Raw genomic sequence first — 16,325 nt, 5'->3', positions numbered from 1 at the left:
AAGTGCTTTCTGTAAATCCCTTTGTAGTAGAATCTTGCCTGGGAGGAGTTGCTATTAGCAGTATTTTTGTCTTGGTGATGTTGCAGGCACATCTTGTTACTTGGTTATCTGGAGCTGATCGAGCAGTTTTCTGAGGTGCTACAGCATAGCCTTTCTAGATCCTGGCCTCTAGGAACTTGTGGAAAAAGCTCTTTTCAGATCCCATGTAGCTGCTTCTCAAGCCGTCTGTCTTGTTGCAATTGGATTTTTTTTTTTTCAGAAAGTAACTGTACAGTGATTGCTATATATCACAACTAGGAGAATGGAAGGTGACCTAGCACATAGTAGGCGCTGAATGAATACTTCAGAAGACAAAATAAACAACTATTTTTTAACATTTACTATGTGCCAGACACTGCTAGTTATTTTATGTCTATTACTTCAGTTTCTACTTCCAGTGGCCCTGTTGGCCAGTATTATCTCCATTTAACAGATGAAGTAGCTGAAGTTTAGCAGAACAAGGGACTAACTAATTCAGTACCCCAGCAAAGCTTCAAGGCCAGATCTGTCTGAGATCAAGGCTTGCTTTGCCTCTTCAGCAGCCTCTCCGAGAGAGGCTGTTCTTGAAGAAGGCCAAAATTCTAGGAGACCTTCTTACCTGTATGGAAGTGTGTACCAAAGGTAGCAGGGACAGACCCTGGACCTTCTTCTTTTTTTGTTTATTTTTATTTATTTATTTGAGAGTGACAGACAGACAGAGAAAGAGGCAGATATATATAGCGAGATAATGGAGTGCCAGGGCCTCCAGCCCCTGCAAAAAACACTGCAGACACGTGCACCGCCTTGTGCCTCTGGCTAACATGGGTTCTGGGGGAATCAAGCCTCGAACCGGGGTCCTTAGGCTTCACAGGCAAGCGTTTAACCACTAAGCCATCTCTTCAGCCCTGGACCTTCTTCTTTTATATGCCTCCATCATCCTGGCACCTATTGTAAGTATCATAAATTGAAAATGCAGGTAATATGCCTGACCTGATGAGAAAAAAAATGCTATTACTAGACATTTTATTATAACCCACTCCAGAGATCTTTGGGAAACATTGATTTGCATACAACCTTGGCTTCTAGCTACAAAAAAGCAATTATAGATACTTCTTTGACTGATGGAGGTTTAAGAAACAACACCATCCCCAATATAGCTGACTTTTTTGCCTATTATGTGTCCAGAATTTTTTTTTTTTTTTTGAGGTAAGGTCTCGCTCTAGGCCAGGCTGACCTGGAATTCACTATGTAGTCTCAGGGTGGCCTCGAACTCATGGTGATCCTTCTTCCTCTGCCTCCTGAGTGCTGGCACTAAAAGTTTGTGCCACCACGCCCAGCTGTGCCTGGAATCTTTAAGCACTGTCATGCACACACATTTCCTGATTTATGATAATGATTCTACTTCCTTTTTTTGTTCATGATGGTTTAAAATCACATACGTCCAGGAGAAAGCATACTTTATATTTTGGATTTTGAATTTCTCCTGAGGTTGTAGGGAGAGGCAGTACAATACACTTTCAAGATGCCAGGCAGTGTCAGCAGCTCCCAGTCAGCACCATGATCATGAGGGGAGACACTAGATGCTTTACGATGTGCTGTGTTGCTAAACTGAGAGGCTTGGCAGATAGGTATGTTGCATGCATTTTCAATTTATGATATGTTCACTTTAAAATGGGATTATTGGTACATAACCCCACATTAAGTTAAAGACCATCTATATAATTGATTTATTCTATTTAACAACCATATGAAATAGTTGCAGTTGTTCCCCTCCATTTTTAGAGGAAAAAAAAAGTAAAGCCCAGGGAACTAATATAACTTTATCATAAGACCACAAGTAACCAGAACCCAGGACTTCTGTCTAACTATGCCTACAGCATTATGTCAGGACTTCTGGGATCCTGAAGATTTCATTCCAGGCTCTAGAAGAGCACAGAATCCTAAACAAAACAAAACAAAAAAATGGTGATTTTTTTTTAAATATTGTTTTGTTCATTTTTTATTTATTTATTTGAGAGCGACAGACACAGAGAGAAAGACAGATAGAGGGAGAGAGAGAGAATGGGTGCTCCAGGGCTTCCAGCCTCTGCAAACGAACTCCAGACACATGCGCCCCCTTGTGCATCTGGCTAACGTGGGACCTGGGGAACCGAGCCTCGAACCGGGGTCCTTAGGCTTCACAGGCAAGCGCTTAACCGCTAAGCCATCTCTCCAGCCCAAAATGGTGATTTTTAAGGGAGAATAATATTAGCGCAAGGAGACATGTAATGTTTTTACTCTAAAATACAAACAAAGACATCCAAATTTCATCCAAGGTAAACCAAAGTATCTCTACAATCCATGTATTATTCATTTTAAATTCTGGAATAGACGTAAAAGAAAGCCATTAGAACTAACAAATTTGACCAAGTCTAATAACTCTGATTCCCATGTAGGCTGAGCTTGCTTTATAGATTCTGAGAACTTCCTCTCAGTGCTCTGAGGAAGGACTTCTAATCTTTGCTTTGATAGTTCTGTTCAAATACAGAGATTACATTCTTTTTTTATGCGATAGTGAGTAAGTGTGTGTGTGAGAGAGAGAGAGAGAGAGAATTGGCATGCTAGGGCTTCCAGCCACTGCAGTAGAACTCCAGATGTGTGTGCCCCTTTGTGTGCATGTGTGACATTGTGCATTTGAGTCATTGTGCATCTGGCTTATGTGGGACCTAAGGAGTCAAACATGAGTCCTTAGGCTTCACAGGCAAGTGCCTTAAATGCTAAGCCATCTCTCCAGCCCAAGATTACATTCTTGTAGATCTCCTATAATCTCCCTTTTCTGTTCATGGGGCCAATGAGGGAAAGAACCCTAAAGCTATGACTGCTGAGGAACTTAATTTCCATGTAACATATCCTTTATATTCTTTACCATTTGTGAGTCAGAACTTCAATACATGCCCTAAAAGTTTTCTTATGCATAAGAATTCCCTGTGTTCTTACTTTCATATTCCCTACAGAATATTTTCTCTTCTCTTCTGCTAACATAAACATACACCATACAGACAGTTTCTTACACATAGGAGTTTGTAGGATATCAAGTGGCCCCTTTGTAGTATCACATAATATGATAGCTCAGAACACAGGTTGTGGAGTCAGTTTGCCCAGTTAGAAATCATAGGTTTGAAATTTACTGGCTGGTGACCTTGGGAATATCACTTTAACTCTTGGTGCCTCGTGTTTCTCATCTGTAAAGTGGCTATTTTACACCTACAGTTGTATGTGTGTGTACATGGACATGTCCTGTACCCATGTATATTATCTATCCTAGGACAATTTGGGGGATGGTATGTATATACTGTGTGGATATTAATATTATTACAGTTCTGAGGTTGAATACATACATGTAAAATAAATTTTTCAAGGGTGAGGAATACTGTCATGCCCAGGCTTTTGTGGGATAAATTAGGAAACAGTGTAACATGGAGCAGTAAATAGCTATGAAGCCTTTTTAGCCATTATGTTTAACCTTTATCTAAGAGCTGCAAATAGCTGCAAAAATGACTAATGAGTTTCTTCTATTTTCTGTTTCAAATAGCTAGAGGTTAGCAAAGAGCTAGTGACACAGACAGCTAGAGATTTAGAATGGTTGGTAGGCAAAAAGAATATTGTCAATCAGGGTGGATTTTCCCCTTGCATAAACCTTGAGTAGAATTATTTACCCCTCCATTACTAAAACCTGACATCATAGCATTTCTTTCCTTTCTTCCTTCTACCAGACCAGAAGCTTCGATGACAGAAGAGACCAAAACCAAGCCAGCATGGAGCCAGAACTACTTCTTTCCTGAGGAGAAATTACCTTTCATGGGCTGGGGCTCGGAGAAGCAACACCTCAGCCCCACAGGCTTTGGTGAACCCAAGACTACAGGGTCTGCTGCTATGCTTGTCAAGATCCTGGGTGTCACTAGTTCCATTCCCCCCTCCTATTTCATTCTGCAACCATGAAGGAGGCTGGGACCATTGGGGATGATAACAGAAGTGGAGAGATGTGATCCCTTCTTGGGCTAAAGGGCTGCCTTATAGGAGACAGTGTCAGAAGAGCTCATGAGAGATGTGATGGGCCAGTCCTTGGCAGGGGGGCTGATCCCAGCCTCCAACATGGCTGAGGTCATGGGTGACCTCTGTTGTGGGACAACTGCAGTGGAGGGATCATGTCAAGCAGGAGTGCCATCAGAAAAGAAGAAAAGATGAGAGTATTCAGGAAAGCCACAGGGTGCCTTTGCAAAGCAAGTAGATTACATAGAGCTTGGCTGGGTGGGAGTCTGTGCATGGATAAGAGGGAGGGCAACAGGCCTGAAGCACCGATTGCTAGGGTCCCAGATAATTCTCTGCCACCTAGCCCCTCCCTAGGGACCATGAACCAAGGGGAATCATTTATCATCAGAAGCCAAGAGCTTTGAAAGACTATTAGTTTTTCTGGATTTTAATAGTGTATTAACAACCAAACCAAGTGATCGCTAAAATAGCCTTACCAGCTATCAAAGTCAGGGGCATAGAAATAGCTTTTTACGTTTTTAAAGTTTGCTTTTCTTTACTTGGCTTCTCAAAAGCCTTCATGTGACCTATTTGTTTGAGCTGTGCCATCTGGTCCATTTTTAAACAACTTCTTGGTAATACAGGATCACATTTTATAGGTAGAGAAACTAAGGAATCAGAAGTATTCATATGGCCATTCTTTGTTTCCACAGACAAGAGTTTCAGCACTTTTCACCTCCTCCAGGAGCCCCAGGAATTCCTACCTCTTACTCAGCATATTACAATATTTCTGTGGCCAAGGCTGAGCTGCTGAATAAATTAAAAGACCAGCCTGATATGGCAGAGATTGGCCTGGGTGAGGAGGAAGTTGACCATGAACTGGCTCATAAGAAGGTAAGGTTTTGGTATATCCTAGATATTTTCAGCATTTAGCTAAATATGTCTGCAGGGCAACCAGCCCCTATGCCTCTAACATATCTCTCACTCCTATATTTTATTATGTAAATCAAACATCCTGTATGTTCTTATTCTCCCTCTCCCTCTCCCTCTCTCTCTCTCTCTCTCTCACTAATTCTTTGAATAACCCAACAAAGTATAATTTTTTTGTGGTGATAGGAATTGAACTCATGGCATTATACATGCTAAGGAAATGCTTGGCCACTGATCTACATCCTCAATCTGAAAGACTCACAGTAGAACGTTTTGTAGCATTCAAGACCAAACTCAGAGCCTTACATGTATCAGACAATGTGTTGAAACTAAGTTACACCATTTATTCCTTTTCCTTCTTTTCCTTTCCCTTCTCCTTCTTTCCCTTTCCTTTCCCTTGTCTTCCCTTCCCTTCCCTCCTTCCTTCCTTCCTTCTTTCCTTCTTTCCTTCCCTCCTTCATTCCTTCTCCCCTCCTTCTCTCCCTTCCTTCCTTGATTTCATTTTGTGTGTGTGTGTGTGTGTGTGTGTGTGTTAAGGGTTGAACAAAAACTTTGCATATGCCAGGCTAGTGCTTTAACACTGCCCCGGAAAGTAGGTATTACTATCCCCCCCCCTTTTTACCAGGTGTGGTAGCTCAAGCCTATAATCCTAGCACTTGGGAGGCTGAGGTAGGAGTATCACTATGAGTTTGAAGCCAGTCTGGACTACAGAGTGAGCTCTAGGTTATCCTGGGCTACATCGAGACCCTGACCTCAATTTAAAAAAAAAAAAAGAAAGAAATTATTATTCCTGCTTTTACCAGTTGAAGGAACTAATTTCCCCAAGGATTATAAACTAACTGATAGGCCCCAACCTTGATGTTAAGACACTGAATTTCTTTAATTTACCACGTTGTTCCTCTGACCTAAGCAATCCTTGTAGTAAACTTACTGTTCAGAGTACATCAGACTTTCTGCCACTGAGCTCTAGCCAACATCAGTATCATTAATTTGTATTCTCTGTAACTTTTGGGGAGAGAGAACAGACTGGCTGAGGAAAATAGGGACAAATTACAGGCTGGCAGACTTTATTATTTATTTGCAATGATGGTCAATTATCTCTTAAAAATACAAAATAGGTAAATGGAGATGTTATTGTTGTTGTTCCAAGCCTCTCTTTCTTCTTCTAACTACCAGTAGCCTAGTTTTCTAATCAAGTTCCTGGAATCATTTTCCCCTCCCTGCACTTACCTATTTTATTTCATAAGCAAATAGGATTACTATGGCAACATCAAAGGTCCAATTTTTCATTTTGCAGACATGTAAACTCCATGTGAATTGCTCTCGTACACATATTTCGTGCTCAGGACATGAGCTATAGGAAAACATAAGCCCTTTTGCAGAAGTGCTCCCTCCAATTTCCCATCTGAAGCAAAAATGTCAGGAAAGGAATTGGAAGCATGGAGGATCTGGCATTTTATTGACCTAGATGCTCTTCTTTGGATTCTGTGTTCCTTGAGCATGAACCTGGCCTTTCCAGGGACAAACACAATAAACATCTGGGCAAGAGGAGAGAGGTGATTAGAAATGGCAACTGACAGGATAACAGAGAGTGATTTAAACTGACTGTGGGTGGTGTAGGACAGTTTTTGTGTTTGAGGGGAATAAAGATGAAGAAGATCACCAATTTGTAATATTCCAGAAAACAGCTTAGCTCTGTCTGACTCTGTGATGACTCCCCAACTGTAAATATGCTACACCTTCCTCAGGTCTGAAATTCAAGCTGGAGAGCCAAGGTGGTGAGAAATAAAGGGTTTTCTCCATTTCTATTCTTTCATCAACCCCCGAGCCTTTGATCTTTGATGGGTAGGTGATAATCCAAGTGGCTCATCCCTTAACCCTGACACTGAATTTTATTTCGGAGAGTAGAAAGTGGCAATGTAACTGGGAATGTCTTGCCATCTAATTACATTTCCTCATTCATATCACTGAGCTCCAATTCCTAGTAGGTTTTAGAAGGTTCCCTATATGAACATCTGTTATACTTCAGAACACAATCGTGATTATCTCCTGATTCTCCAATAGTTCTAAATTGTTACTGCAGGCCTTGAAACCCAGAGGATGCTTCCTCAGTCATGATCACTTTGGACATTTCTAAATAAACTAATGTAGAGGAACACATTCTAGAAAACTGCATAGTGTCTAGGCTAGCATAATAATAAATCAAACACAGAAGCAAACTCTCTATGTAGGAGTGCTATTCTAAGCATGTAATGTGTATTAGCTCATTTAATTCTCATACCTACTTTATGAAATTGGTACTTTTTTTCTTTTAGTAATGTAGGACTTTTCTTTATTCATATCCTTGGTTGATGGACTTTTAAATGAGTAACTATAATAAATTACTAAGAAGAAAGTATCAAAATTATGTAATGAATACCAATTCTAAATGCAATAAACTTTCTATTAAGTGTGACATTACTATAACAGATCTTATGTAAATGGTTTGAATATAGTTTTCACATATTTAAATGAAAACAAAAACAAAAAAGATCATTGAAAGTTCCTAAGTTTTACTTTAGCTGTATCAACCACTTTATCCTAAAATTAACTTTTCTACAATTAATGGTTGCAAGGTAAAACATTTTCCATTTGCATTATTCCCTCTTGACAATGCTTTCAAAGAATTATTTTTATATTTTATGTTAAACAAAATTCAAATTATTCTTAGTGTATTCAACAAAACCATTCACACAAATAATACACATCAGTCCTGTCATCTTCATTTAAGAACTGAAAGCCATGCATGTTGTTGGCAAACAGATATAAACAAACTTGCATGTACATTTTCATGCATGCATGTTATTTGCAGAAATATTTATTTGTATTGATTGGTGTATTAGAAGACAGATGCATAATATTCACATTAAACACCAACAACTACTTTTTATTTTTTTTAATTTTTTTGTTTGTTTTTATTTATTTATTTGAGAACAACAGACAAAGAGAGAAAGAGGCAGATAGAGAGAATGGGCGTGCCAGGGCTTCCAGCCACTGCAAATGAACTCCAGATGCGTGCACCCCCTTGTGCATCTGGCTAACGTGGGTCCTGGGGAATCTAGCCTCAAACCGAGGTCCTCAGGCTTCACAGGCAAGCACTTAACCACTAAGCCATCTCTCCAGCCCTTACTTTTCATTTTATTGAGAACTTTAATATATTAGTATATTACAAATTGTTCATGTTTCCACTGGGTTATATTCTTATGTTCCCTCACTTTCTCCTAATTTTTCCTTATGCTAAAAGAGAACCATGTACCACTGCTTTGGACACAAGCTCACTGCAGATTCAGTACTTTTTATCTTTTCCGGACTGTGTGTGTGTGTGTGTGTGGCGAATCGGGTTCATTTATGCTATGCTATCCCTCATTAGAATCACTGTCCAACACATTTTCAGCCCATGACTGTCACAGGAGAACTTTTGCAGACCCTTTAAAACTTACTGACAACCTCCATACACCTACACAATATGCCATGACCATAACCCCCTCCCACCATCCTCCTCTGTCCCCCAATTGAATTCCTTCTTTCCAACTATTCTCTTTTCCATTTTTAAAAAAAAATATTTTATTTTTATTTAATTTTTTTCTTTTTTATTTTTTTTTTAATTTTTTTAATTTTTTTTTGTTCATTTTTATTTACTTATTTGAGAGTGACAGAGACAGAAAGAGGCAGATACAGAGAGAGAGAGAATGGGCGCGCCAGGGCTTCCAGCCTCTGCAAACGAACTCCAGACGTGTGCGCCCCCTTTTGCATCTGGCTAACATGGGTCCTGGGGAATTGAGCCTCAAACCAGGGTTCTTAGGCTTCACAGGCAAGCGCTTAACCACTAAACCATCTCTCCAAGCCTTCTTTTTATTTATTTCTTGACAGATAAAGAGGGAGAGAGAGGAAGAGAGACAGAATGGGCATGCCAGGACCTCCAGCCACTACAAATGAATTCCAAATGCATGTGCCCCCTTGTGCATCTGGCTAACGTGGGTCGTAGGGAAATCACACCTGGGTCCTGTGGCTTTGCAGGAAAATTCATTCACCACTAAGCCATCCCCCCAGCCCCTCTCTTCTATTTTGATGTCATCATTTTCCCCTCTTCTTATGCTGGTCTTTAATTTTTTACACCATTTTCAAATACAATTTGTCTACAGTAAAAGCTCTTTTTCTGTTGGGGTAGGATAAGAAAAAATGATTCTTGTCTCCAAGTACTCCATAGTAATTTCAAATATGTGATTAGCTATTAAAACTGTTTGACTATTCATCTTCACAAAAATCCCGAGGGAGCTATGCATGTTTAAGTCCATAATTTTATGCTTTTTTATGCTGTTGCATTTTGCAAAGGTGGCTTAGTCAATAGGTAGCACTTACTGGTGACATGAAGATGCCTACCACATAGGTGGATAAGGTTCCTACCCAGAAAATTAGAATTGTTCCTGCACTTCCAAGTTTTCCTGTTTCCAGTGACCAAAGTATAGCCTAAAATCTGTCACTTGGATCCCAAAATGGAGATTACAACCAAAGATCAATTTTTCCTTCCCTCCTCTTTTTCTCCCTCTCTTCCTTCTCTCCCTCTCGTTTCCCTTTGTTCCTTTTTAATTTATTTTAGAAAAGGTCTCACTGTATATCCCAGGTTGGCTAGAAACTTGCAACCCTTTTGCCTCTTTCTTCTCAGTACTGGAATTACAGGTATGTACCACCATTCCCAACTAGGCTCAGATTGGTTTGTGTGGGTGCCCATGCTCATCTTTTGTTTCCTCTTCTCTTTAATGACCCCAGGTTCAACTTATTGAAAGCATTGGCCGTAAGCTTTCTGTCCTGAGGGAGGCTCAACGAGGGCTGCTGGAAGACATCAATGCCAATTTTGCCCTTGGAGAAGAAGTGGAGGCCAACTTAAAAGCTTCTTGCAAATCCAATGAATTTGAAAAGTACCGTTTGTTTATTGGGGACCTGGACAAAGTTGTCAACCTGTTGCTGTCCCTCTCTGGACGACTGGCCCGAGTGGAAAATGCTCTCAATAGCATCGATTCAGAGGCCAACCAGGAGAAGGTAGAGTTGGGGTCCCTGAGGTTATAGCTGGAAAAATATGTCATCTACCTATTGTCATCTACCTCTTTCAAGTTGAGCTGTTAAAAGGTACAGAGAAGCAGTGTGAACACTGGCATTTAAGTACCCTGAAATTCTGCTTTTACTGCATATTATCTGTGTGATTATAGTCAATTCACTTAAACTCACTCTGTCTTAATTGCTTCCTCTGTAAAATGAGATGAATATACTACCTACCTCATGGGGGTTGCTATGAGGATTTAGATAATCCAAGTTAATGACTTAAAAGAAGGCCTAAAGCAGGGCAAATATGGAATCAGTGCAATGTGCCAGTGGAGTAGGAAAGGAAGCAACAGCAGCAGTAGTTTTGCCTGTGGTCTCCCTAGAGTTGGAAGAAGGCATTCAGTTTCACAAATTGGTTCATTTTATGACCATATCCTGAAGTAAATTGCCTTACTTTTCCCTAAATAAGTGGTTTTGAATCCACCCTAAGAATGCATGTGTGTTCACATGTACACACACACACACACACCTTTACTCATGTCCACTCATGCAGAGACACACACCATATAGAAGGAATCAGCACAGTGTGCAGTAGATGGAAGGGACACAGGAGGGCTTTGTCAGAGCCTTCCATAATGCCAAACCCAGTGGAGGTCCACAGATTAAAGATAGTCTTGGAGGTGGAAAGCGGTGATTGTTTATCCCTGTCCAAGATCACTGTCATGCTAATCTTCCAACTACTGGGTTTTGCATGCAGGTGGACTTCAGAGCAAAGAAGCTAGGATTGATCAGTGAACAAAAGGGATAGCTGCTCTGTGGCTACCTCCCTGATGAAGCATTATGGGACAGATGGTTTGTGATTGACACAGCCCTTAATTGGATCTTTTTCTCCCCAGTTGATGCTGATGGAGAAGAAGCAACAGCTGACAGGCCAGTTGGCAGATGCTAAGGAGCTGAAGGAACACGTGGACCGTAGGGAGAAGCTGGTGTTCAGCATGGTCTCCCGCTATCTGCCTCCAGACCAGCTCCAAGATTACCAGCACTTTGTGAAGATGAAATCTGCTCTCATCATTGAACAGAGAGAACTGGAGGAGAAGATCAAGCTTGGGGAAGAGCAGCTCAAATGCCTCAGGGAGAGCCTACTCTTGGGGCCCAGCAATTTCTAATTCTACCAACAGTCTGCCATTGCACCCCTGCCTAGCCTCAGTGGGAAGTGCTTTCAGTCTTCAGTAGCAGTTTGTAAGCAAGCAGATAACAATTAGCAGATTGCTCCAGCCTCTACCCTGGTCAGTCAGCTAGTATAGCCTGAAGAGATCACAAACTTCCATACTAGGGAGCCATAGCAAAGTGCAGACCAACCATGTTCTTTCCTAGAGTGCACAGGAAGCACTTGATGCTCACAGAACCAACAAAAGTGCCTTCATCTCTGTACTAAGACACCAAAGACTTCACAAACCTCCAAGCCATAACTGCCCTTGAAGCTCAGAACAAAGCTGCCTGTGCATCTTCCTCTTATCCAGGGCTCAGGGCTCAGGTATTTCTCATAAAGATCTGGCTGTCTTGAGCACATTCACCTGCCCCCTATTTCAGGGCCTCACAAAAGCTTTGTGGTGAAAGACACATGTAATAGGGTGAGAACAAAGTTTTAATGTCACCATGCAAGAAAAGCCAGGCTCAAACAAAATGGCTCCATTTGTATCTTCTCTAGCAGGTAGGTTAAAGGGAAGAAGTCACACTCAGCTTTAGCTAGCACAGCCTTCTTCCTATCCTAAGATTTTGGGGCCTGCCACTTTATATTGCTTGTGACTTCTAGGAGTCACAAACCAGAGTTTCATATGATAAGCCTTTCATAGCTCTATTACAGCTGACATCTGGATATAGTTTCATTATTGAGGGTTCTTATTTTTGTATATTTATATATATTTTTTTCTTTTTTTAACTAATGAGGTAAGGAGGAAATGAAGAGGGAAAAGTTAGCCCAGAAGGAAAAAATTTCAGTTGATCAGCATGAATCTACCCTGCCTAGATATGCGAATGCCAAGGCACTGAATTCTTCCCACCATAAATACAATTGTCTAAAAAAGGAGCTCTCCCCTTGATATCCTAGCCTCCCTACCATGAACTGGCTCTGGGCTTCCCTAAAGGTTTGGATGGCCATGTCCTAGCATTCCTGAGTAGTATTTACCTTTTGCATGCTATTTCTGAAACCAAAGAAGTCTCCTAAATCTTACAAGGGTCATTCATTTTTTTTCTACTATCTCCAAACCATGTGGGATAAGTGAAAATGAGCTCAGGAGGTACTCCTCTGCTTCTTCAACTGCTTCCTCAGCCTGTTGCCAGGCTCAGGGAACCCAAACTATGGCAGCTGGCATCTGCAGCTAAAGCCAGGCCCCGAGCAAATCATGATCTAGCCAGGAGCTTAGACACACAGTAGCCCTCTTTATCCTTGGTGCAGAAGACAGTAATGTTCTAAGACACCCCCTTACCTGGTGGATACTTTAAACCTTAGATAATACCAGCCCATATTTTTGTATATGTAGATATGTATATAGATATATACATATCTATGTATATTTCACTACAGTTAATCTGGTAAATGAGAAAACTGTTAAATGACTAAAGAGAGAATAACTACACAACCTGGATACACTGGACAAATGGATAATTCATACTCCATGTGTGACAGAGCGTTGTGGAGCAAAATTTTATCACTTCTCAGAATGACATGCAATATAAAATGTGCCAATTGTTTATTTCTATAATATTCCTGTAATATTGTCAAACCATGATTGTCCTGATGTAACTGAAGCTACAGAAAGTGAAAACACACACATAATGGGGGACTAATGTACAAAGAACTAAGGCTTCTACTACTGCTAAGACCCTGACACCAGCTTCTCTCCTGGAAAAGCATTCAGGTGGACAATGGCAAGAAGGGAATTATCTCTTATCTCTCTCGATTCTCTCATCCTTGTTAACTTGGATCAATCCTTGGTGTTATCTCCTCATATCATCCAAGTTCAGCACAGCCAAACCATCTCATCACTACTCGTTACTGCTGAGTTCCTCAGGGTCCATGGAGGTTCACTGTAGCAGCAGGGGAACCTCATTCAACCAAAGAATTTGCCAAAGAACTTTGCTGCTGCTACTACAAATACTGCTAATTAGCTTCTACTTCTTCTCTACTGTGCCTGAAAAGTATGAGAAAGTAGTTTTGGCCAGAAGGGTGTCCTAGAGGGATGGTAACCCTCTCTGTGGGGCCCTGGGTATGCTTTTAGTATTGCTGCCACTACCAGAACCACTGTTAGTATGTCAAACGTTCTCCCTTCCAGTGGAAGATTCCAACGTAATTAAAATATAACCTCAAAACTCTTCTGAGCAGTTAAGCTCAGTGGCTTCTATTCTATTATATTCAGCAACACTGAGAGCCTAGAAAAGGCTAGGTTTACCCAAAGGAATATTGAAGGAGGTGGAGGAATGCTTTGAATGAAGACCACAGTCGCCTTACCTTCTTTTATTAACAGGTCCTAGGACAAACAATAAGCATACTTTATTTAGGGTGAAAAGAGTAGATTTGGGGGGAATATTGGTCTAGGGAAAGGATGGTCACCTAACTGAACACCATGGCAATAGTCTGGATATTGCTTAGCCATTGTTAGGTTAAATATACTTTAAGTTTATGGTAGCAAAATACTATTACTTAAGCCATTTTTGTTTGTTCTTGGTTTGGGATGTACTATGGGTAGGACCCAAGGCCTTGTACATCCATGTTGGGCAAGTATTGTATGACTGGACTGGTCCTATACCAATGTGCTGTACCCCAGCCTTAATTCTCACATTTTTCACTCATCACACCTCAAATGGATTTCTAGAGTTGGATTCAGAATACAAGGATACTCAGTTTCCAAAGTATTTAAAGCATAACCTCAAAACTATTCTGAGCAATGAAGCTCAATAGACAAGGTGATTTACTAAACATAGAATGACATGCTACACTCCTGCTGTGGAAGTCCCATTGACAGTGCCAGTGCTACAAAGTTGCCAGTATTACTCGAGCTGAAATAACTCTCCCTTATGTTGGTTTTGGGGCTCAGCCCTCTTCCAAAGCCTCCAGGCGAATTCAGTATGCAAGGTAAGCCAAAGGATTTGCCAAAGTCTTCCACTCTTTCTCTTCAAATACTTACGTAAACCCCATCGAATAATAGGTAAGTAGGGTGGTGATTAAATAGAAGGGAATTGGTGAAAGATTGCTATCATATGTCCCCTATTACTTTCCCCTATCCCCAGATAGTTGAGTCTTCTTGAGTCTCACCACTAGAGATTCAGATAAGATATACAAGTAAATGCCGAACTGGAGTCCAAAAGAACGAAACACAACCACTGAAATTAAAGCCATAGAAAGGGAGAGTTTGAAAGCAGAAGAAAGGAGAGAGGGTTAAAAGATGAAAAACCTCTTTCAAAATCTGGTTCACATTCAGATTTCCATTTAACCTCATGGCTGAAAGACTACTTACAGGGTACCAGAGCCACATCCCTAGCACTAGCCTCCATAAAGAATCTATTCTGCTAGTAGCAAGCCTCAGATGGAGGAAGTTGCACACATTTCTGGTCATTTTCACCAATCTGAAGCTGGGCATCTCCCTGTGTTTCTGTCAGGGGAGTTGTCTATGACAATAATATTTCTGTGAGCAGCATATTATATTATTTGAAGATTAGTTGATCTTTAGAGGGGATAGGGCATGGGACAGTTTGTATAGATAAAGATCCAGTGCTTTGTACAACATTAGAGGTTTAGCTATCCCATATGATATTTTTCTGAATTTTATTGTTTTACCATTTGGCTCTTCCACCACTTCCTTCTTGGCTGACATTAATATGCCTACCAGATTGTCATCAAGAATCATATTTCAATAAAAGGTGCTAAGGACAAAAATAATTGTCTCATGTATTTTGACTTAGGGACTAGAGATTCCATAATATTCTGCTAAAAAGAATGAGTGGAATTTGGTCACACAACCACAGTCCTTCACAGATAGCTATATGATCAGAGCCTTGTCTGCATTCCTAAACCTCTATCCTGACCCCTTAGGAATGATATTAATACTATGTTGTTCATTATCTCCAGCAAAATAGTAAGGTCTGTGCGCTAGCTATCTCAATTACCAATTTGATTATATTAGGAATCAAGTAACTCTGGGCTGGTCTGTGAGAGTATTTCTAGGAAGAATAAACACAGGAGAGGCAGACCCTCCTCCAGAGTGTGCAGCACCTTCTGGAGGCAGCAGAGATGTTAAGAGATCTGAGAGAAAAATAGTAGTGATTTTGGCTCTTTGCCTTCATTCCTTACTGGTGAATACACCTACCCTGTTCCTGCCTTCTTTTGCTGACATCAGAACCCACCTTTGTCCTTCAGTTGTGGACTGAAGATCAGCAGCTTGCCAGAAATCCCCCAGGTCTCAATGCCAAGTTGGGACTGTTGAGACATCCAGCCCATGGACTAAGCAGCTACCAGATTCTCAGACACTCTAACATGCATACAGCCATCGCTAGACTGCCCATCCCATATTGTGTGATCCAATCTAATAAATCTCCTTTGGAATATGTATTTATTCTATCAGTTCTGTCCCTCTAAAGAACTCTGACTAATACAGAGTGTAGCACCTGAGGTGGAGCTCTAGAGAAATAGAATTATAATGATGAATTCCTCTAGTGGGCTCGGTAGTACCTAAAGCTGACACCCCAACTAAATCTACAGTTACTAAGGAGTTCTTATAATCCACAGTTGGCACTATTTTTAAAAGTATGCAAGATAAATGTATTTAATATTCCTGACCCACCTCTTTGGAAGAGCAAATGATTTAGTGATGATATAAAAATTTTGAATATCTGTGGAAAAGAACAAATATCATGATGTACAGTTGCTTCTAGCATCTCTGGATAAAATACCAAAGGAAAAGAATGAGCTCTGAGATGAATTTCCAATTTCCAGATACACACAAGAATCTAAAGGTATCTCCATATGCCTTAAAAGAGAATCTTTTCTCCAGCAGCCATAAGGAAAAGAAAACCAAAAACAAACAACAAAAAATAAAAACCAATCCCTCATCATATGAATGTCCGACTTACAACACAAGTTCAAATCCCAACCTTGAGCCATGTCCACAGTTAACATGACGACACTGATTAGAAGATTGTGGGATCCTATAATTTGTGATGGAGATATATAGGAGAACCCTGATGAGGCAGAAAATACAGATTCTAGTGGGTTTATTTTGCCAGAGGAATTAGTTTCT

The 16,325-nt window shown here is 40.6% G+C and overlaps 1 protein-coding gene across 3 annotated transcripts in view; it reads left to right on the top strand.

Annotated features, from left to right (window-relative positions):
• Shroom4 (shroom family member 4) overlaps nucleotides 1-15,806 on the top strand; it is a 235,121-nt gene extending 219,315 nt beyond the window's left edge. For all 3 annotated transcript variants that reach the window (XM_045140084.1, XM_045140086.1, XM_045140085.1), the window contains 4 exons: nucleotides 3,771-3,920; nucleotides 4,740-4,920; nucleotides 9,763-10,032; nucleotides 10,929-15,806. In XM_045140084.1, the coding sequence (XP_044996019.1) occupies nucleotides 3,771-3,920; nucleotides 4,740-4,920; nucleotides 9,763-10,032; nucleotides 10,929-11,198 (871 nt within the window). In that variant the 3' untranslated portion in view covers nucleotides 11,199-15,806. The remainder of the gene's footprint in view (nucleotides 1-3,770; nucleotides 3,921-4,739; nucleotides 4,921-9,762; nucleotides 10,033-10,928) is intronic.
• The last annotated feature ends 519 nt before the right edge of the window (nucleotides 15,807-16,325 follow it).

Source organism: Jaculus jaculus, chromosome X (genome assembly GCF_020740685.1).
Source record: "Jaculus jaculus isolate mJacJac1 chromosome X, mJacJac1.mat.Y.cur, whole genome shotgun sequence".
In the NCBI taxonomy this organism is placed as follows: Eukaryota; Metazoa; Chordata; class Mammalia; order Rodentia; family Dipodidae; genus Jaculus; species Jaculus jaculus.
Note: the sequence above shows the minus strand (reverse complement) of the source record. Positions and strands in the feature narration are given on the sequence as shown.